The 23,738-nt window shown below is 41.9% G+C and overlaps 1 protein-coding gene across 3 annotated transcripts in view; it reads right to left on the minus strand.

Annotated features, from left to right (window-relative positions):
• The window catches only part of LOC149211970 (putative triglyceride lipase), a 532,620-nt gene that overhangs the window by 15,477 nt on the left and 493,405 nt on the right, over positions 1–23,738 (minus strand). For all 3 annotated transcript variants that reach the window (XM_089391636.1, XM_089391634.1, XM_089391635.1), the window contains 2 exons: positions 6,975–7,055; positions 6,666–6,791 (listed from right to left, as the gene is read on the minus strand). In XM_089391636.1, coding sequence (XP_089247762.1) covers positions 6,666–6,791; positions 6,975–7,055 — 207 coding nt within the window. The remainder of the gene's footprint in view (positions 1–6,665; positions 6,792–6,974; positions 7,056–23,738) is intronic.

Here is a 23,738-nt window from a genome sequence, read left to right on the forward strand (position 1 = left end):
CCTAGAAGACATTGTACCTTGCTTAGAAAGCAAGCAAGCTCCATCCTTCAAGCTCTTCCGAGAGAGAGATTATTTGGATCATTCATATCTATTCATTGTTTTATCCTTCATCGGTTACTCAAATATAAACTGTTAGATCATATAGTGAATCAGATCACCTAAGATAGCATGTATCAATAGAATGGTCTTATCACCAACAAATGAAATAACAATTTATTGAAAATATTCAACACAATATAGGATCACACATAGCTAACACATACCACCGACCAACGAAAGAAGAACACCATGAAATGAACCCCAAAGTCTTTCTATTATGATAAATAACGTTCTCAGCGAAGCAGCAGCTCAATACCAACATTCAAGAATTACATCATCCAAAGATATCAAATAGAAGCTCAATAACTTCTTTATATAGAGAAACCCCTCCAAGTAGAAAATAATGGCTAGTTGGCTTGATCTTTATCAAAACAATCTTGATCGTTGAAAATAGCTTGATCACCTTTTAATCTCCACTGTCAAATTTTTAATTTTCAGGAAAAATCGATTTTTTTTTTAAAACCCAATTTTAATTAATCAAAAAATTAATATTTGAATTAATTTCTTCAAAAATTTGATTTTGATTTAACCACCAAGGTCCAAGGGCTCAAATTTTATTAAAATATCCATTTTTCCCTTGGCGAGGGACCTCCAAAAATTGAATTTTCTTTGACTCACGAATTTTTCATTATTTTCCATTTGAAGAGAAATTGATTTCTCTATAATTAATTTTTGACTCAAAATTAATTAATTTTCTGGATTAGGATTTTAATTTAATTTAGCCAGAAAAATTAATTAATTGACACTAGAGGGGATTAATAATTTTTTCCATCCTCAAATATTCTAGCCATGGTGTCTAAATATAAGGGACCATGCACTAAAATATTTTTTACATCAAAATATTACAACATCAACCCTTGAAAGGGGAAAACACGTTTTAGGCTCGTACCCTCAATAATTTACCCAATTCTGCAACACAATATGATCTAGTATAGACCAAGTGTGTTTGTAATCAAATAATTTAGCCAAATGTGTTTAAATTATTCCCAAACACACATTTAGAAAAGACTCAATATAACACTAAGACTCACCTAATAAGACCATGTCAACGAATTCCACCCTAGCTTTGGGGTTTAAGCTGGAAGAAAAACTCTGCCGATTATCCGTGTTAGAAACACACATAATTCGGTGAGGTTAAAAATCTTCCTAGGATGAAATCTTTTGCCAAAATCAGAGGCTTACCTAGGTGTTGTTACATAAATAAACTGTTGGACACCTAATCCTCAATGGGTTAGTGTGGAAGCCGAATGGACAAAAGGAGTCCAAGAGACCTTGGGATGTGAAACCCAACGGTCACAACAATGTACTATAAATGTATATCAATTGTTAATAAAAATTGTACTCTCATGATTTATCATTCATATTTCTCTTGTTGCCCATGTGTGTTTAACATGGTATCAAAGCTGGTTCGTTCATAACCTTCTCAATATTGTGTAAGCCACTTGTTTTTGTGGCCTGCGTAAACCAACGCTTCTATGTCTTAATGAAGCTTGTGGGTTTGTGATCATTTGTTAGGATAAATTCATATTGCTCATTGAGATTGAAGTCTGAGATCTTCTCCTCTGTAACTTTTTTGGCATCATGTGTCATTTACTGTTGTGCAATCATTCTCCTTTGTAACATATAGCTCGGCATTCAAATGCTACCTCTTTTGAAATGTATACCTCGACTTTGATGATCCGGACATCTAGCCTAAATTATCACCATCTGTACCTCGCTTATGCCTCTACCTGTTCACTCTACTATTCTTAGCCGTCAGTTATGACATTTAGAACTAATCGTTCTCTTTGAACGGGTCAGAAACAGTTCACAACTCGGAAACGTCCTCTCTACATTCATATAACTGTCGATTCTGCGATTCTGAGTGTAACACACATTCCAGCTATCTGAAAATAGAGGCCTGGGTATTTTTAAAACCTGTCAACTCTGCAAAACCTGCTTGCCATTAATTTCTCTGTTGATCCTGTCAGTTATAGACATAACATTTTTCACTGGCCTGTTCCCTTCTGCTACGCTACTCCTGTAGCTACTCCACCTGCATACAAAACGCTGCTCTCTGCAATGCTCCTTCGACTGGTACGCTGCCACCCATGCCAATCGATTTCCCACAGGCATAACGCCCTCAATCGACGACTAGAACTTGAGTCTAGCACCTGAGATCACTCGGCCATCCTTAGCTGTATCTCACATTCAAGATCCTTAGTTCCCGGACTCTGTCCCTGTACCCCTTCAGTGGGTGATCGTCCCGGCAATATTCATTCACCAACTTGGAAACAATCGAACAATGTCCTTGGGCAACGATGTGTTTGATGCGGTGCCATGAAGCGTGTTGAAGGCCTGCAATAAGCGCTTTGTAATGGGCTGCCTTGCTGGATATGGTGAAGTGGCCGAGCCAAGCGATGTACTTCTCTATAACATGTCCATCCTACCCGTCTTTTATAACAAAATCGACGCTTGCAATTTTGAGGAGGGTTTTGCAAGATCCTGAGTAGAAGAGAAAGGCAGTCCTTCGGCGATTCACGTTCTCATTCAACAGAACCCCTCCTCTTGTTGCCATCATCGCGTTAATCACATAGACCTGCAACTGCGGCGATGAAACCTACGAAAGTGAAGTTAATGTTAGAACAGACGTTGCTTCGGTGTTTACTAGTTCTAAGATTTTCGGTGGAGAGTATTAGCGTATGGAGTGATTAGAGCGAAGAACATAGTGTTTGCAGCGGAGTTTTTCGATTCACTGCTTAGTTCTGGCTTCAAAGGCTTCGGTGGTACTGCTATGCATTGACTGTATTCAGATGTTGATGGTGTTTGGTCAGTCCCTTTATTTAATTGCTCAAATCCATTAATATCATGCACGTTGAAGTTTTTTGCTGGTCGATGGAATGGTGTCTGATGAATGCATATGTACACTGATTTTTTTGAAAAGAAATGGTGTGTATGTGTTGGATTCTGTGTTTAACAAGTGTTTTTTGGGCCGAAAAAAGGAGTTTGGTGCGTACGTTTCAATGGTGAATGTTGTACGTTGGTTGAACGCTAACCAGGGCCACCTTTAATTGATACACTGCACGATGTGACAAGGTTGCAGACAACGATTCACTGCATTTTTCGGTGATGCTACGGGGTGTGTATAATGATGCCACGACCTGCGAGAGCCAGTGCTATCATGTGGTGCATTGGCTATCAAAGTTTTTTTAATGATTTTTGGTGGAATTTCTCATCTTATACTGAAGGCAAAGCGACCGAGAGCTTTAATATCATTGCCACAAGAGAAGTTTGTTTTCTGCGAAGAGTGAAGAAGTTTGTGGTTGCTACACTTGTTATTTATGCTTACTGGGTCTAAAGTTGATATCAAATTAAAATTTTGAAGTTCTTCCACAAGTATTTGTCCAGCATATTATATATTTACATGAACCAACAACAAGGAATGCACCACCTCTGCTGAACGTAGTTGTGATACCCTTCTGCGTGGAGTTTATTCTGACATTGTGGGGGCCACGAAACACTGTACTGTTGACTAATATAAGCCAGAGGACCAGCACTGTACAGTTTGCTAAGTATTTGGACATGTAAGGAGGTCTATCACTGTTGTTTCAGCATGCTAGAGACTCATTCCAATGCCTATGACCTGAGCAAGTGTTGGAGCAGCACTCTGGGTCTGAAAGTCCTTGCTGGAATTTACTCTCATTGCTTATCTTCATTGCCAGAAAGTGGCAAGATCAGAAAATTGTGTTATAATTGAAGTTTTGATAGCCATCATTTAGTGAAGGAGTATTTGAAGGATCCAAGAAAGTTTGCAGTTGCTGCTGCCCCATTTGTGGAACTGTATTTAAAACTCATTATAGTTTATGTCTACATATATATGCATTGATTCCTTGATTCATTTGCTGCACATTTACAAAGGATTTTTCTGTGTCTTTGTACTGTGAGTGGGTGTTACTTTTACTCATTGGGTCATAGTTGTAATCAGTTTTTTAAAGGGGTGTAATTTTGACAATGGAGAATATGCCTCGAATTACTGAAATATTAGAGTTCTTAAAAACTCTGATACATTCCTCTGATCATGGTACAGTAAGAATAAGCAAAGCTCCTTTGGTTGACATTAGAACCTGTTTGTATAATGTACAAGAGAATATTGAGTTTTTGCAGCTTGAGACAAAGCTACAGCAAGAAGAATTACAGCAGTGGAGTCATCATTCTGAACCTGTTTCTGTTCAGAAGATTGAAACAGACTCCCATAAATAGCAAGACAATAATGTTACAGTTCATTCAGATTTAGTACCCCATAAAGCAGCAGTTGTACATGCAGATGCAAAAACTCAGTCTGTGATTCCCAAGCCCGTTATCAGACCTTGGGAACAACTTGTCCACAACAAGCACAGAACTGGTCTTGGATATGACAAGGACTTGTCCTTTCATATTCCAGACTACTCCAAGCCCATTCAGTTTCAGAGTGCTAGATTCATTCATGACAGTTCACCTGCTCCTCATGACAGTTCAGCTTCAGCTGTTCCAAATCCTGCCCCTCTTCCACAACAACAACACCAACATATTGTGAAATGCCAACACTGTGACCGAGTTGGCCATTTGAAAGATCACTGTTTTGATCTTCATCCATGTGAGCACTGTCATAAAACCAGTCATTCTTGAAACAGATGCTTCAAAAACAAACATCCTGCAAGAACAAAGATTCATCTTGGATGGATCGCTTCTTGGCAATGGGCATCAACAGCCAAGAAGATATTCCAAACACATGTCAGAACTTGTTCCAGAATATTGAACAGTCTTGCAGTTAAGTTTTCTCTATCATATCACCTTGTATCTGACAGGGGGGGAAATGATGGTCATCTACAAGCTTCAAAGTCTCCTCAAGCGAGCCTGAGCCACAACTTGCCACACCAGTTTCAGAGTTGTAGCCAGCAACAAAGATGCCCCTGAACATGCCTTCAGTTGGTAATCTGGGATACTTCCTCTAGCAGAAGACTTCAACTTCTTGCTAGTTTCGGAAGAATTCCAGGAACAAAATTGAGAACACTTCCTCTAGCAGAAGACTTCAGCTTCTTGCCAGTTTTGGAAGAGTTCCAGGAATTGCATTAAGCATTCCAGAGTTGTTGGTCATCCTTAAACCATCACAGGTTGAGACTTCCCTTTTCAAGTTGAAGTTCTCCCTTTTATGTGGGGTGAGACCTCCCTTTCATGGTTGAAGGTTTCTCTCTTCAAAACAATAGGAGCACTTCCTCTAGCAGAAAACTTTAGTTTCTTGCCAGTTTTGGAAGAGTTTTGGGAACTGCACTAAGCGTTCCAGTGTTGGTGGTCATCCTTAAACCACCACCCTTTATACCAACATTTCAGAGAGCACATTCAGCCTAGTGCTGCCATGCATTTTTGCACATTTTGTATTACAGCTCTCTTCTTGGACTCATACATAACCCTTCGGATTAAGGGGGGGAATGTTGGACACCTAATCCTCAATGGGTTAGTGTGAAAGCCGAATGGACAAAAGGAGTCCAAGAGACCTTGGGATGTGAAACCCAACGGTCACAACAATGTACTATAAATGTAAATCAATTGTTAATAAAAATTGTACTCTCATGATTTATCATTCATATTTCTCTTGCTGCCCATGTGTGTTTAACATAAACGGTGATACTAGCATCATTTACAATACAACTTGCAGAAATTGGGTTTACAATGATACAATGGTGCTGGCTGATGACTTTGATCCTTAAAAAATTTGCTCCACTTCTTTGTACTCTGCTTCCTTGGAATGTTGAAAAAATGTGGTCAACAACAACCTTGCTAAGAGTGAACTTTTTGATGGCCTTTGTCCTGTTTGCCATCTCTTGAAGACTATGAAGCATATTTTTTGAGTTTGTTTGCCAAATGTTGCTGGAATTATCTTGAGGATCAACCTTTAGTGTTGTTTAGGGCAGGATTCACTAGCATTCTACCTTGCTTGGAGACAACTGCTTCTCTAATTTGTTCTGCATTCCTTGGGATATGGCACTGCTCAAGGATGTTAGGTTTGTTATCCTTTAGCAAATATAGTTGTAAGCCTATTTTTGACCATGAGGCCAACTATATGTCTCCCTTTCATTCTATGTGGAGTGATGAGGTACACTATCAGTTTTTGTCTAAGAATGCTTTCTTGATCAAGGATTCCCATTGTTTGGATCCAACAGAGTATTCTGATTTTATTTCAGTTTTAGTAGCACTAGGGAAGAGGTTATGATGGGTAACAAGATGTTATTTAACTCAAATAATCCTAATAGTCCACTTTAAACCTTATTTCTCATGAACGACCTTTTTACAAATATTATATCATAAGACTTAGACATACAACTTTACAATAAAATCATGGGTCTATTTCTAAGACAATACATTTACTTGGATGATAAAAAATGTCATCTCTAGGGACACAAAATGCTATTTCAAAAAATTACCCAATCTTAATAATGATATTTTTCATTTCTTAATAATCTAGAATTTTAGTTCCAACTTTATTTGACAACCCTTAAATGGATTATGTTTTCTTGAGAGAGAGAGAGAGAGAGAGAGAGAGAGAGAGAGACCTCCAGCAATGTAATATAGTAAAAGTCCTCCATATGTTGCATTAGAGCACTCCCATCTCTAATAGCTCGAAAGAGATTGATCTCTGTTTGCAAAAGTTTGTCGATCAGCTGCTTCTCACCCTTCATCTGCAAAAAAATAATAAAATTTCTAACTTTTTTGCATTTCAGCATGATTTTTAGAGTTTCAAACATAGACCTTTCTCTCAAATATCTAAACTTCCCTACAAGGGTGAATTTATGGAATATCAAGGTTAATAATCAAATGAACTGCTCTCCAGATTAGTTCAAAAGTTATCCAAAGATACATACAAACTCACTAACAATAACATCAGGTGTAGATTCTCCAATGATATCTCCTTCATATCCATCTGCTAGTATTTCCATATCAACCTGAAAATGCATCCACTGATAAGAAACAAACATTGCATCGCATGATAAGATAATATCAATATCTATTTTTCTTAACATAAAAAAATGATGAAATAATACACTGTATTCCACTGAAAAAGAAATGCACCATTCTTATTCATTAACTGTGCAAAATCATATCACTACATGCTTACACAGACCAAAACCACTTCTGTAAATTCACTTTGTAAATGCAACCTACAAATGATAACTATGGCATATCCCTTTACCATGCATGAAAAACAAATTTCTACATAATATTATATAATATTTAACAATAGTTGGGCCCAGAGATGCTGCACCATGCAATAGACCTCTGAATGCAAAAACCATCCAATGTGTACCCAAATTTTAAGATGACAGTTTTCTATGTTTGTACACTGCACAAACCAACTCAAGCAAGGACTATACTGGGACTATTGCCCCTCTTGTTAGCTGGGACACATATTTTTCCAGTGCAGCATTCATCACCATTGTATGCCCAAGGTCACAAGTCAGAAGTCACGTAAAAACCATGTGAGGCCTTGTATTAGGCATCCTAGACCCGCGTCTTGTCAGTTTGAGTTTGTATTCAGTTGTTTGGTTGGACCATGCCCAATCACTTGAAAGCTTCACCTAAGCGCTCTCATCCCTAACCGGATTGGAGGGATTTCTGGTGAACTCTCTTGAGGACTCATGGTTTTATAGGAGCCTACATTTGTAGGGGTGATCACTGGTGTATGGGCCAGTTCAGCCATGTCAAGGTACACCAATGTCAATCTACATGGTTAGAGTCTATTGAATCTGTATGTGACCTTGGCCTTAGTGCAATATTCTTCATAACAACTCTCATAGCATTGTGGTTTCTTGATCTGGACTGTACAAGGAATGAAATGAAATGCAGGAAAGTAAAATCGGACACAGAGAAATTTAGTAGAGATTAAAATAAGATGGTGAAAACCCAACTTCTATTAGTAAATGAAATAAAAAAACACTATAAAACAGAAACTGACTAATAAGGTGGTAACTATCTCTGAACAAAGAGAGATGGTGGTTATATGCATTCAAGGCACAATTCTCATAGAAGGGGCTGTCACCTATTCCCAATACTCTCCGTTTAAGCTTTCTCCTAAAGGAAAACTTGTTAAGAATAACAAGGCCTAAGAGATAATAGGCAAGGCAATTACCATTCGATATAACTTGAATTTATATTAGAGATTAATTTAGCAAGTCTGAAAGTTTTTGAGCATGTTAATAATAACATAATAGATTCAGTGAAATTAACAAGACATCTAGCAAGATAAAATATGAGAGACCAATGCCTTTAGATAATGCTCAACGATAAATTATGGTACTTGCAAATGAGATGATCTTTCAAGTTACAAGAATAACAATGCTGCAAGACAAGCGTTAGAGACAATATTGCAAGAGATTAAATATAATATTGAGATATGAGCAATAGAAAGCCTTGCAAGATAAATAGAACTTATACTTGTAGTTTTAAGAGAGATGCTCCAATAAGTGTTGTTTTTCCATGATCCTGGTGTTTGTGATAAAATCTTAAATCACTGACGCTACCAAACCAAAGATCACAACAAAACTACTTTGCAGAATGGAATATAAACAACAATAAATCTACTAGTGCACAAAATATAGACAACCTTTTACAATTTTTTTACAATAACCCAACTTCGTTATATTAATCAACCTGAATAATACAATAGTCTAGGGCTCCTGTACTAGGGATAATGGCCCTCATACATCCACTAGTACAAGAGTACAAAACTAGGGCTTGGTGTCAATCCATCGATAACCAATCTACCCTCAACAATATACTCTGACCACCTGACTGATGTAGTTGACTACACAAATCCCCTCGGCCGTACCTTGTATCTGCCCAGTTCTTCGAATCCCGATCTGCAACATTGCCTCTATCAACGATTCAATTCCATCTAGTCATTGAACTATTGAAGTTTCTAAGTCTACCAGTTAGAAACCCTCCATGCACTTTATTTGATTTATTCCTACCTTCTTGTTTCGTTACTTAACAAGTTATTTACAATGTAAATACTGAAAATAAACACTAGTGCATGATCAACATATTACAAATCAACAACTGAAGGAAACAGAATCAATCACACCAAATGACATCGTTATTTTTGGACCAATGTCCTCGGAAAAACCCAATGCGGGAAAACCAGTGCAGCGATCTGAGGGTTTTCTTATTAAGCAATTTCAGAGTACAATTTGGGTGCCAAATCCAGCTTACCCAACAGAGAATTTCCTTGGTAGTAGTACCTCTGAGTCTGAGACAGATGTCCCAGTTGAAACCCTGGATAAACCTTCTGACAGCTCCTCAGCTCCAATCTGCCCTAGAAACCCTAGCGTCAGCCTCTCTCTGCCTAGCGCTGGCCTTGCGTTAGCCTTTCTGGCTACTTGCTGCTCTTTCGGCACTATCTCTGCCTCTCTGTCTCTCTGTACTCAATGCCCCTCAGTTGCAACTCCAATCACTGATTCTATCTCTCTTAGCAAACCCCGCTCTAGAGAATAGAATGACTGATCACTCTGGTGTGTTCTCCAAGTGACCCTCAAGCCTCCTCTTATACTTTTCACGTTGACATATCAACGGCCGAGATTAAGTCCCTAATCAATGGCTAAGATTAAATCTGGCTTGATCCATGTATATTGGACCATTCTAACACAGTTTCATATTAATCCACATTAATATTTTAATTTCCCTAAGTTCAGACTTAGGGATTCCATTAAAAATATTAATTATTTTAATATCTCCTGAACTGTTTAGAATCTGCCCAAAGCCTATCTCGGTACTGGAGATTTCATGTGCCCCAACCTCTCCACCAAATTTCGTGGCTAGAGCACATCTGATGCTACCCAAAATCAACACTCCCTCCTAGCGAGGACTGTGCTCTAGCAATACTCCTCACTGAGTATTATTCTGATCATTCGACATCGGTCCCTGTGCTGATGCTAGGCTTGCTGCCCACCATCCTCTTCATTCCTGTATCCAGTATTGCTGCCCATGGTTCTGCCACTGCCACTGTTGCATCTGTATGACAACTCCCTTTGCATTTGTGCTATTGTTGGTCCTTTCTCCCAGCACTACATCCGTTCTGTTGCTGGTCCTTTCTCCTAGCACTGCATCCACAGTGCAACTCCTCTCATCATGCTGCATCGCGCTGCCCATTGTTGCACTGCAACTCAGTTACTGAGAAGTAAGTAACTAATCTCCCAACTCTGACCTCTCTGTTGGGCTAGAGACCCTCCTGATGCTGAAGCTCCCTCTGCCGCTGACAAATGCTCCCTCTCTGACCTTTGCGCTGCTGCAACAACTCCCTGCATCTCGCACCATTGCACCCCTCTCTGTGCCATCCTGCACTCGTGCAACACTCTCGTGCCTCTCGTAAAACAGTGCGAAACACGCATGTAAAAGAATATCAAATCAATTAATCAGGAATGAGCCAACAGCTCAATGATAATACAGAGATATTTACAATAATAGAAACATCAGGTTTCTATGTAGAATATAGGAACAATCAGTTTCATCTAAGAAACTGCTAAAAGAATAAAAATAGAAACAGCTAATAGAATGAGCATTAAATACTAAATAGAAATATTCTAATACCCTCCCTTAATGCTCAATCTATTTACAACACCAATAGACCCTCGGAATTTTACAAATTTATCAGGGCCAAGAGGCTTGGTGAAAATGTCGGCGGGCTGCTCTGTTGTGGGAACATATTGCAACTGAACTGAGCCGTCTTCAACCAGCTGGCGAATGTAGTGGCAATGAGTTTCCACATGCTTTGTTCGTTCATGAAAGACTGGATTCTTGGCAAGTTTGAGCACTCCCTGATTATCACAAAACAAAGAAGTAGGCCCTGTCTGGAAAACATGCATATCTGCAAGCATACGTCGAAGCCAAACTGCCTCACAGGATGCCTTAACTGCTCCCCGATACTCGGCTTCTGTTGAGGAGAGAGCCACTGCCTGTTGCTTCTTACTAGTCCAAGTAACAGCACCAGATCCTAGACTAAACACATACCCAGCTGTAGATTTACGGTCATCAACCGAACCTGCCCAGTCAGAGTTAGTGTAGCCACTGAGAATAGGATTGGAACTGCCAGTATATAAGAGGCCATAATCAGAAGTACCACGTACATAGCGTAGCACCCGCTTTGCTGCTGTCCAATGATCAGCTTTAGGAGCTGACATGAAGCGGGAAATGTAGCTTACTGCAAAACTGATGTCAGGTCTGGTAGCAGTAAGATAGATGAGACTGCCCACTAATTTCCTGAATAAAGTTTCATCCACAAGGGGAGAGGATGACTGTGCTGAAAGTTTGAGTCCTGGTTCCATAGGAGTCGTGGTCGGTTTGCAGTCCTGCATTCTGAACCTTTCCACAAGATTTTTGGCATACTTGGACTGAGAGAGAAAGATCTGATTTTCAGTCTGCCAAACTTCAACCCCCAGACAGTAATGAAGAAGTCCCAAGTCTGTCATCTCAAAAGTGCTACATAGATCTTGTTTGATCCCATGGATCAAATGTGCAGAGCTGCCAGTAATGATAAGGTCATCCACATAGACAACCACAAACAAGATATCATTACCAGTATGCTTGATATACAAGTTTGCATCAGATGGGCTCCGCTGAAAACCCTGATCTGTCAGATACTGATCAATTTTCATGTACCAAGCCCGAGGAGCTTGTTTCAATCCATAGATTGCTTTAGCTAACCGACACACTTTCTGTTCTTGACCAGCAACTTTGAATCTTGGAGGCTGCGTCATGTAGACTTCTTCTTGAAGATCACCATTTAGGAAAGCACTCTTTATATCCATCTGATGAACTTTCCAATTAAACTGAGCTGCTAGGGCAAGGACAAGCCTTATGGTACTCATCTTGGCTGTAGGAGCAAAAGTCTCCTCATAGTCGATGCCTTCCTTCTGTGATAACCCTCGAGCCACAAGACGAGCTTTATACTTGTCTATGGTTCCATCAGCTTTGTATTTCACTTTATACACCCATTTGCAGCCTATGGTCTTTTTTCCGGCAGGAAGATCAGAGAGTGTCCAGGTGTGATTCTTCTGAAGACTCTGGAATTCGGCTTCCATAGCCTGTTCCCACTCAGATGTACCCTTAGCCTCTGAATAGGTTTGAGGCTCAAAAATACTGTGTAGGTTAGCCATAAGAGCAAAATTGACTGTAGACTGTTGTCTGTTCTTATGTCTAGAAGTCCTACCTTCAAGGAGCTCATCATCCCGGAGATCACCAATGGTTTTAGCCCACCATTTAGGCCGAAGAGTAGAAGAACCAATATCAGGAGTAGAGGAACCAATATCAGGAGAAGGTGGAGAAGACTCAAGAGCAATAGGGGCAGCAAGGGGAGGGTTAGTTGCTGGAGGAAGCTCAGATAGGGTATTATCAAATACTGATGCTACATCATCCCTCCCATTAGGTGGACCGACCGGAAGAAGAACACTGTGAGGCTGATCCTCAGAACACTGCTCAGAAGAAGAAGACTGAAAGAATCCTCTGTCTTCATCAAATACTACATCTCTATTGAAGCTAAGACGACCAGTGGTTATATCTATCAGCCTATAGGCCTTGTGATGATCACTGTAACCTGTCATCATGAGTTTCTGGCTTTTGGAATCCAACTTAGAGCGCTTAGCAGGTGGAATCCAAACATATGCAACTGAGCCAAATACTTTGAGGTGATTGATCTTAGGCTTACGACCAGACCAAACTTCTTCAGGAGTCTTCCCTTTAACAGCCTGAGTAGGTGATCGGTTAAGAAGGTAAACAGCAGTAAATACTGCTTCAGCCCAGAATTTGTTTGGAACACTCCTGTGTTGTAACATGGAACGAGCCATTTCAACAACCGTGCGGTTGCGACGCTCTACAACACTGTTCTGCTGGGGAGTGTAAGGAGTGGTTAATTGACGTTTGATGCCATGGATATCACAGAAGTTGGCAAAAGCTGAGGAACAAAATTCCCCCCCATTGTCGGTCCCAAGGGTCATGATATTATAACCAGATTCTTTTTCAACTAAGGTTTTAAACTTCTGAAAGGTACTAAGAGCATCAGATTTATTTTTTAAAAAATACACCCACATCTTTCTACTGAAGTCATCTACAATAAGTAAAAAATATTTGCAAGCAGTGATAGAAGGTGTATTCATAGGACCACAAATATCAGCATGAAGTAACTGAAGTACCTGAGATGCTCGCCAAGATTCTCCATTTGTGAATGAAGACTGATGTTGCTTTCCCGCTTGACAGGCGCTGCATATCCCCAACTGCTGAGTCTGAATATCAGGTAATCCTGACACAAGTCCCTCCCGAGAGAGCTGAGAGAGATACTGCATATTTAAATGCCCATATCGCTGATGCCATAGAGTGCTGATGGGAGAGACACGTGCTGCTAGAGCCACTTCTGGAGAGTCACCGGTGTCAAGTAACCTGTATAGACCATGGTCCTCTAGGCCAACAGCAACTGTTAGACTGGTCTCCCTGTCAATGATGGAGCACTTGTGTGCACTGAACACAACATCAAGCTGAGGAGAATTCCTCATAATCTGGCTGATAGATAGCAGATTAATCTCCATACCAGGAACATAGTATACATTCAGAAATATGAGTGTGCGTCCACCAGACTGAATTTGAACTGTACCCCTGCCAGCTACAGTGTACTTTTCACCTCCACCAAATACCACGGAATCACTAAAAGGTGAGAAGTCCATAAACCAGTCACGCCTGTGAGAAAAGTGACGTGATGCACCAGAATCAATGTACCATGCAGAGGAAGGAACTTGTTCTGAAGACCTTTTAGCCATAAAGGCGTAAAAGGCAGAATCTGTCTGCTCAGAATGTTCTGCAACATTTGCTGTCTGATGTGGCCCTCCCTGTTTCTTCTGTTCAGAAGCAATCCTCTGTCGGCAATCTTTCTTCATGTGACCGAACCTGTGACAGTAATTACACTGCACACTTTTCTTCCTAGCAGGATCAAAAAACTGAGAAGAGCCTTTCTGCTGAAAAGACTGAGAGGACTGGTATTTTGCAGCAAATGCATTTTCCGAGGGTACTGATGAAGCACCACTACCAAACTGCTGTTTCCACCGATCCTGCTGCAGAAGTTTGGTACATAAATCTGGAAACTTCAGATCAACATTTGTGGTCGTAATGTTGAGAGTTTCTATGAAGTGTTCATAAGATTTCGGTAGACTTTTCAGAGTAATAACTACCATATCTTCTTCCTCCATGGTCCGCCCAATGGCTTCGAGCTGATCTCGAATGTCTTTAATTCTGTTGAGATGTTCCTGTAAAGACATATGTTCCTCCATCATGATGGAGAACAACTGATTTTTGAGAAAAAAAGCTCTGCTTTTGTCAGATGTCTCGTGCAATTCTTTCAACTGTTGCCAGATTTCAGCAGCGGTCTTGCCAGAAGGAATCTGTGGTAACTGGTCATCAGCGACAGAGAGCTTGAGAAGCATAACAGCCTCTTGATTTCGATCATCAAATTTATCTTGATCGGTACCAGCTGTACCGGGACGGGACTCTTTGCCCAAAATGAGCTGATCAAGACGCCTGTATTAAAAAATGGTCAGCATTCTTTGTTTCCAAATGTTATAGTTGCTGCCATTAAAGCGTTGATTTCCTTCTAACATCAGATTGGTGAGCGTGGCCATTTTCCTAAAGACAATACAGAAATCTGACACAAAAAAATGTAGCTGCCTGCTTAAAATTCCTCTTTCAGGATGACTGTACCACACCTTAACAAATTCTGTTTTGAAAGAAATAGGCTTGCACAAAAAATTAACTCAGATCTGTACCAGATCAATACACCGGACAAGAGGTCACCTGTATCTTTATAAGATTACAGCTGATGTGAAGGAAAAAAAAATACTTAGACTGATGCTGTCCACGCTGTTTTGATCCCACCGCTTTAATGAAAACAAATGCCGTCACTTACTGTCCACGCTGTTCTGGGACGGTCCTCCACAGTAATAAAAAAATGGAACTTTAATTCATCAATGAAAAACACATCCAACGTTGAAATGAAACCAAAACTGAAACGGCCGTAATCTGGCGTCCAACGTAATCTGGAAAATGTCCGTGGAAAGTAATGCCATAACTTATACTCTGCGGAGGGCGTCAAATTATAAATTATAAGTGACGTGGAAGGTGTTGACAAGGATACCCGTGCCGCTGGAAAGTGTTGAAGAGGATACCCGTGCCGCTGGAAGGAGTTGACGAGAATACCCGTGTCGCTGGAAGGAGTTGACGAGAATACCCGTGCCGCTGGAAAGTGCCGTAACGTGGTTCTGTCGAATATGAGGGCGGAAATACTTGAGCGAACAAAAAACGAATTAATCTTTGATTTCCGCTACCGCTTCCGGTTTTAATTCACCATCAAAACTCGAACCCGAAGAATAGCAATAGAAAGAAACGACCACAGACAGTATAAGTTTGAGACCCTGGAGTGTGAAAATCTTTATGCCGTTACCATGTTTCTCACTGTAACTTGCACAGATCTTAAAGAGGGTTTTTATCAGCGTTTTGTCTCACACCAGCAACGCGCAGTTGAAAACGAAGGTTGCAGGTCCGCAGTTCGTTCCTACGTGGAGGCACCAGCAGTGGCTGAGGATTCACGGGCCACTTCAAAACAGATAAACTTCAACCGACAAGTCGACTGCTAATTTCAAAAATGCCGGATTTTAATAAGACAATTTCACGATTCCGAGCACCGCCACACAGTTAATTCCTCATAAAATGATAATGCAGGAGAAGAATCCCTTTCTGTATCGAGATTGACGACTGTAAGCTTTTATCACAGTGAGCAAAGCCGAGGCTAAGACTCAGTGAAGGCTACCTGGCTTACAGAGGGCTCGACCTTAGAAAGGAATGAAGAGGATAGCTGATCAAGAAATCTACAGACCCTGAGAGCAATTTCGAAATGAACTACTGAATTTTTCAAACTGTGAAAAATTATTTCGAAAAAAAAAATCCCTGTGCTCTGATACCATAAAACAGTGCGAAACACGCATGTAAAAGAATATCAAATCAATTAATCAGGAATGAGCCAACAACTCAATGATAATACAGAGATATTTACAATAATAGAAACATCAGGTTTCTATGTAGAATATAGGAACAATCAGTTTCATCTAAGAAACTGCTAAAAGAATAAAAATAGAAACAGCTAATAGAATGAGCATTAAATACTAAATAGAAATATTCTAATATCTCGCACTGCTACAGCCTGCTAGCCTAGCGCTGTCTCGGGACTCCTACACTGTAGCTCTCTCTGCTGCTCCATCCGCATCCATCTCTACCCACATCAGCCAATCCTGCTACTCTTCGGGGCTCCCGTAGCAAGGTCTAATCTAAGAGGCTGGGTACCTCGAGGATCCTGCCCCTCATCGCCTGTAGTCTGCCTAACTACAACTCGATGTCTCTCCACTTCTGCTCAAGTGGTGTGTGTGCACTCATGGCACACAGAACAGACAAGATCCTGGCCTTCTAGCTGTCAAAGTTGGACACCCTATCCAACCTGTCCTGATCCCTCAACCTATTCATGGCCATCTCTCTGCTCTTCTCTGTCGACTCGTCCGAGTCTCTCTACTTCCCTCCTGGAAGACCTCTGTTCGACTCCTACTGAGTCTCTCTACTTCCGTCCTGGAAGTCCTCTGTTCGACTCCTTCTAAATCTCTCTACTTCCCCCCTAGAAGTCCTATGTTCGACTCCTACTGAGTCTACCTCCCGTCTAGAAGTTCTCTGTTTGACTCCTGCCGAGTCTACTTCCCGCCTGGTAGTTCTCTTATTGACTCCTACTGAGTCTACCTCCCGTCTGGAAGTTCTTTGTTCAACTCCTGCTAAGTCTACTTCCCATCTGGAAGTTCTTGGTTCGACTCCTGCTGAGCCTCTCTACTTCCCTCCTGGCAGTCCTCTATTCGACTCCTACTGAGTCTCTCTACTTCCCTCTTGGAAGTCCTCTGTTCGACTCCTACTGAGTCTACCTCCCGTCTGGAAGTTCTCTGTTCGACTCCTACTGAGTCTACCTCCCATCTGGAAGTTCTCTGTTCGACTCCTGCTGAGTCTACTTCCCGCGTGGAAGTTCACTGTTTGACTCCTATTGAGTCTACCTCCCGTTTGGAAGTTCTCTGTTTGACTCCCGCTGAGTCTACTTCCTATCTGGAATTTATCGGTTCGACTCCTGCTGAGTCTCTCTACTTCCCATCTGGAAGTTCTCTTCTGGACTCCCTCTGAGTCCTGATTTCCCTTCTAGAAATCCTTCTACCAATCGTCAAGTTTCCCCTCTTCTATCGTTTGTGCAACTGCAACACTAATCTGGATTCCTTGGCTAAAAATCTGCCTCGGCAGCAACTTCCTCTACCTTGGCCTTGCCTTGTTAGGTACTGTTCTGACTACAATATTGCACCAGCTCCACTCTGCAAGTTTTCCACAGCATCCTAAACCCCAACAACCTAAAGGTGAGAGCTCCTAGGCTTTGCGCAATCCCGGCACCAGCAACTCGACCTCTTAAGCCAACTGTGTCAACCCTCCTAGCTTCTGCGTGAGTCTCCCTTAGCCTTTGTGCTGCCTCTTCCTGGCTCACCCTTGATGATGCAGGCACTGCATCACCCTTCCCCTATTGCTGCTCTGCTAGAAACAACTTCTATCACTCGGGACAACTATTTTTTGCTGCTATTCCTCCGCTCAGATGATGTCCTTAGTTCTCCTGTGATCTGTAACCATGCTCTGATACCATGTTGAAGTTTCTAAGTCTATCAGTTAGAAACCCTCCATGCACTTTATCTGATTTATTCCTACCTACTTGTTTCGTTACTTAACAAGTTATTTACAATGTAAACACTGAAAATAAACACTAGTGAATGCTCATCATATTATAGATCAACAACTGAAGGAAAAAGAAACAATCACACCAAATGACACTGTTATTTTTGGACCAATGTCCCCGGAAAAACCCAATGCGGGAAAACCGGTGCAGCTATTTGAGGGTTTTCTTATTAAGCAATTTCAGAGTACAATATGGGTGCCAAATCCGGCTTACCCAACAAAGAATTTCCTTGGCAGTAGTACCTCTCAGTCTAAGATAGATGTCCCCGCTGAAACCCCAAATAAACCTTCCGACAGCTCCTCAGCTCCAATCTGCCACAAAAACCCCAACGTCTACCTTTCTGGACTGCGTCAGCCTCTCTCTGCCCAACGCTAGCCCTGCATTAGCTTCTCTGGCTACTTACTGCTCTTCTGGCACTATCTCTGCCTCTTTGTCTCTCTGTACTCAATGCCCCTCAGCTGCAACTCCGATCACTGATTCTATCTCTCTTAGCAAACCCCGCTCTAGAGAATAGAATGTCTGATCACTCTGGTGTATTCTCCAAGTGACCCTCAAGCCTCCTCTTATACTTTTCTTGTTGACATATCAACAGCCGAGATTAAGTCCCTGACCAACGACTAAGATTAGATCTGGCTTGATCCATGTCTTTTGGACCATTCTAACACAGTTTCATATTAATCCACATTAATATTTTAATTTCCCTAAGTTTAGACTTAGGGATTCCATTAAAAATATTAGTTATTTTAATATCTCCTGAACTGTTTAGAATCTGCCCAAACCCTTTCTGGGTATTGGAGATCTCATGTGCCCCAACCTCTCCACCAAATTTCATGGCTAGAGCACATCCGATGCTACCCGAAATCAACACTCCCTCTTAACGAGGACTGTGCTCTAACAATACTCCTCACTGAGTATTACTTTGATCATCTGACATCGGTCCCTGTGCTAATGCTAGGCCCACTGCCCACCATCCTCTTCATTGCTATATCCTGTACTGCTGCCCATGGTTCTGCCACTGCCACTGCTGCATCTGTATGACAACTCCCTCTGCATCCATGTTGTTGCTGGTCCTTTCTCCCAGCACTGCCTCTGCACTGCAACTCCTCTCATCATGCTGCATCGCGCTGCCCACTACTGCACTGCAACTTAGTTACTAAGAAGTAAATAACTGATCTCCCAACTCTGACCTCTCTGTTGGGCTAGAGACCCTCCTGATGCTAAAGCTCCCTCTGTTCCTAACAAGTGCTCTCTGTGACTCTGCGCTGTTGCAACAACTCCCTGCATCTCGCATCATTGCACCCCTCTGTGCCATCCTGCACTGGTGCAACACTCCTGTGCCTCTCGCACTGTTGTAGCCTGCTAGCCTAGCGCTGTCTCGGGACTCCTGCACTGTAGCTCTCTCTGCTGCTCCATCCGCATCCATCTCTACCCACATCAGCTAGTCCTGCTACTCCTCTTCGGGGCTCCCGTAGCAAGGTCTAATCCAAGAGGCTGGGTACCTCGAGGATCCTGCCCCTCATTGCCTATAGTCCGCCTGACTACAACTTGATGTCTCCCCACTTCTGCTCAAGTGGTGCGTGTGCACTCATGGCACACAGAACAGACAGGATCCTGGCCTTCCAGATGTCAAAGTTGGACACCCCGTCTAGCTTATCCTGATCCCTCAGCCCATTCATGGCCATCTCTCTACTCTTCTCTGTCGACTCCTCCAAGTCTCTCTACTTCCCCACTGGAAGTCCTCTGTTCGACTCCTGCTAAGTCTCTCTACTTCCCTCCTGGAAGTCCTCTGTTCGACTCCTGCTAAGTCTCTCTACTTCCCCCTTGGAAGTCCTTTGTTCGACTCCTACTGAGTCTACCTCTCGTCTAGAAGTTCTCTGTTCGACTCCTGCTGAGTCTACTTCCTGCCTGGCAGTTCTCTGTTCGACTCCTACTAAGTCTACCTCCCGTCTAGAAGTTCTCTGTTCAACTCTTGCTGAGTCTACTTCCCATCTGGAAGTTCTCGATTCGACTCCTGCAGAGTCTCTCTACTTCCCTCTTGGAATTCCTCTGTTCAACCCCTGCTGAGTCTCTCTACTTCCCTCCTAGAAGTCCTCTGTTTGACTCCCGCTGAGTCTCTCTACTTCCCTCCTAGAAGTCCTTTATTAGACTCCTGCTGAGTCTCTCTACTTCCCTCCTGGAAGTCCTCTGTTCGATTCCTACTGAGCCCACCTCCCGTCTGGAAGTTCTCTATTCGACTCCTGCTGAGTCTACTTCCCGCTTGGAAGTTCTCTGTTCGATTCCTACTGAGTCTACCTCCCGTTTGGAAGTTCTTTGTTCGACTCCTGCTGAGTCTACTTCCCGTTTGGAAGTTCTTGGTTCGACTCCTGCTGAGTCTCTCTACTTCACGTCTGGAAGTTCTCTTTTGGACTCCCTCTAAATCCCGATTTCCCTCCTGGAAATCCTTCTGCCAATCATCAAGTTTCCCCTCTTCTATCGTTTGTGCAACTGCAACACTGATCTAGATTCCTTGGCTAGAAATCTGCCTTGGTAGCAACTTCCTCTACCTTGGCCTTGCCCTATTAGGTACTGTTCTGACTACACTACCGCACCAGCTCCACTCTGCAAGTTTCCCACAGCCTCCTAAACCCCAACAACCTGAAGGTGAGAGCTCCTAGGCTTTGCGCAATCCCGGCACCAGCAACTTGGCCTCCTAAGCCAATTGTGTTAGCCCTCCTAGCTTCTGCGTGAGTCTCCCTTTGCCTCCCTTAGCCTCTGCGCTACACCTTCCTGGCTCACCGTTGCTGACACAGGCACTGCGTCACCCTTCCCCTGTTGCTGCTCTGCTAGAAACAACTTATGTCACTTGGAACAACTATTTTCTGTTGCTATTGCTCCGCTCGGTTGATGTCCTCAGTTCTCCTGTGATCTGTAACCACGCTTCGATACCATGTTGAAGTTTCTAAGTCTACCAGTTAGAAACCCTCCATGCACTTTATCTGATTTATTCCTACCTACTTGTTTCGTTATTTAACAAGTTATTTACAATGTAAACACTGAAAATAAACATTAGTGCATGCTCAACATATTATAGATCAACAATTGAAGGAAAAATAAACAATCACACCAAATGACACCGTTATTTTTGGACCAATGTCGGAAAAACCCAATGCGAGAAAACTGGTGCAACTATCTGAGAGTTTTCTTATTAAGCAATTTCAGAGTACAATCTGGGTGCCAAATCCGGCTTACGCAACAAAGAATTTCCTTGGTAGTAGTACCTCTCAGTCTGAGATAGATGTCCCGGCTGAAACCCTGGATAAACCTTTCGACAATGCCTCAGCTCCAATCTGCCCCAAAAACCCCAACGTCTGCCTTTCTGGACTGCGCCAGCCTCTCTCTACCCAACGCTAGCCCTGCGTTAGCCTCTCTGGTTACTTGCTGCTCTTCCGACACTATCTCTGCCTGTCTGTCTCTCTGTACTCAATGCCCCTCAGCTGCAACTCCGATCACTGATTCTATCTCTTTTAGCGAACCTTGCTCTAGAGAATAGAATGACTGATCACTCTTAGTTGTTCTCCAAGTGACCCTCAAGCTTCCTTTTATACTTTTCTCGTTGACATATCAACGACCGATATTAAGTCCCTAATCAACGGCTAAGATCAAATCTTGCTTGATCCATGTCTTTTGGACCATTTTAACACAGTTTCATATTAATCATGTTAGTGTCAGTCTTTCCAGCCTTCCTACAGTGATCAAATATGCTCTTACAAAGTGGTCTCAGAGTGTCAAGGTCAAATTTTGTCATTTCAGTGAGTCTTCAAGCAAAATTTGGTCACTAGGCATTAGGTCTAGGGTCTGCCCAAATGTCAGTCCATGTCATCATTCAGCTGAGCCTATCATCATTCAGAGGGTTGTCATTATCATGTCAGTGTTGAATGAGTCATTTTACACCTTATTCATGCTTCAGTTGTGCCTAGGTAAGGTCATTTCCCTCTCCTAGGGTTTTGAAAGCTAATTTCTCTTGGACGGTCAAATCATCGGCAAAACTTGTTTCCTGATGTTCATACACCTTCCCCTATCCTTAAAGTACCTTACCAAATGCTTCCCATCACTGAGATCCCCCTAATTCCTCATTTTTGCACAAACCCTAGTTTCTAGCTACAACCTGGCAATTTTCTAGGTTTGGCCTGTGTTTTGCCCTTTTCGACCCCTTCCCCTCACTCAATCTCTGAGATTCCACTTTCCCCTGCTTCCTAACATCCCTCCCCACTCCCAAAAATTTCCCCAAGAATTTAGAAGCCCCTTATCCCCTTCATTTCGCTTCATTTCGACAAAATTCCTTGTTTCACACATCGGGACAAGTTTCACTCAAATGATGTTTCAGAGCAATCAAAGATGAATTTTGGAAAACTGAGAAAGGTTTTTGTCCAAAACATGCCAAGGAAGAAAAACCTCCTTCACTTTTTACACAGGGGTCATGGTTTGAGAGAAATGTCAAGAATATCGTTGCCTCAGGAGAATCAAAGACACCTCTGAAAGTGACCTTGGAAAAATCAAGTTTTCTCCTAGCTTGGTTGGCCAAATGATTTGCTTGATGGATAAAATGATAACTAGACACAAAGAGCTTTCCAATGAGCTATCATGAGCTCAATTTGGGGTTGAGGAAGGCATTCAAAAGTTGACTGCAACAGCACTCTTCCTTCAGGCAGCCTCATTTGGCACTTTTTGATCAGTCTTGGGAGATTTGATTTTTGACAGGTCAAATCAATTCCAAATTGAAAAATTCCAATTGGGTTGGAAAGTAGACTCAAATACCTTTCCAACGAGCTATCTTGCACCTAATTCTAACACTGGGAAGGCCTCCAAAAGCCTCCTGAAAGGGGCGCGACCCGTTGAGAAAAGGGGCGCGACCCGTCGAACCAGGTGCGCGACCCGTTGAGAGCTATTCCGCAGTTCAGAAAAGCAACGTGCGCGACCCGTTGGGAGGGGTGCGACCCGTTGAACTGTTTTGCTGCAAACTTCAAACAAAATTACCCAATCTTTCTCCAAGCCACAAATTTGTTCGAGGTAGGTGGTCTAATCTTAAAAAAGCTTGTTGGTTATGAATGGTGGATGTCTTGAAAATGTTTGAATGATCAAATCATGCAAGTGAAAAGACATTATGTGGCTGCAAGGTTAATGAGCAAACTGTGCTAGGGTTTATGTTGTTTCAAGCTATTTTTTCCCTTTGGTTTGTTTCCCTCCTTTCCCTTTCACTCACCCTTATATGTTCATCTCCTTTCCCATATTATTTTACAAATGAAATGCAAATCTTTCCCCATCCCTAATGACTAAAAATGTAAGCCCTACCCCTTTCCCAAAGCATACAAAACCCTAATTTCCCTCTACCATATAAATGTGTAAACAAAAGAAAAATTCATGTGAAAACAAAAGAAAATGTTGATGAATATATCAGCAGGTTTTGTGTATGGTTTCCCTATTTCCCCTATTAATACATGTATGCATATTCCCATGTTCACTTTCATACATGTTTTTTCCCATATGTAATGATCTTTGCAAATGATTTCCCAATTACAAATATGTGTTCCTATATGCATAATGATTTGCAAAATTTCCCTTAAAAATTCCCTATAATATTTATATATTCCCATTCCTTGTTAAAAGATCCCTCCCCTAACATTTCCCTCATGTCTTTTTCCCCTTGAAACAGCATAGAATTCAGCACTTTTAAAGGCAGAAACAGCAGTACATTTTGTCCACTCTGCTCCTCAAACATGTCAGAAACCGAAACATATGAGCAGAGTGATGACCAAGCATCAGT

The sequence above is a fragment of the Pinus tabuliformis genome, chromosome 1_1 (assembly GCF_031772625.1).
Source record: "Pinus tabuliformis cultivar Carrire ecotype Pingquan chromosome 1_1, CPIR1, whole genome shotgun sequence".
NCBI lineage: Eukaryota > Viridiplantae > Streptophyta > Pinopsida > Pinales > Pinaceae > Pinus > Pinus tabuliformis.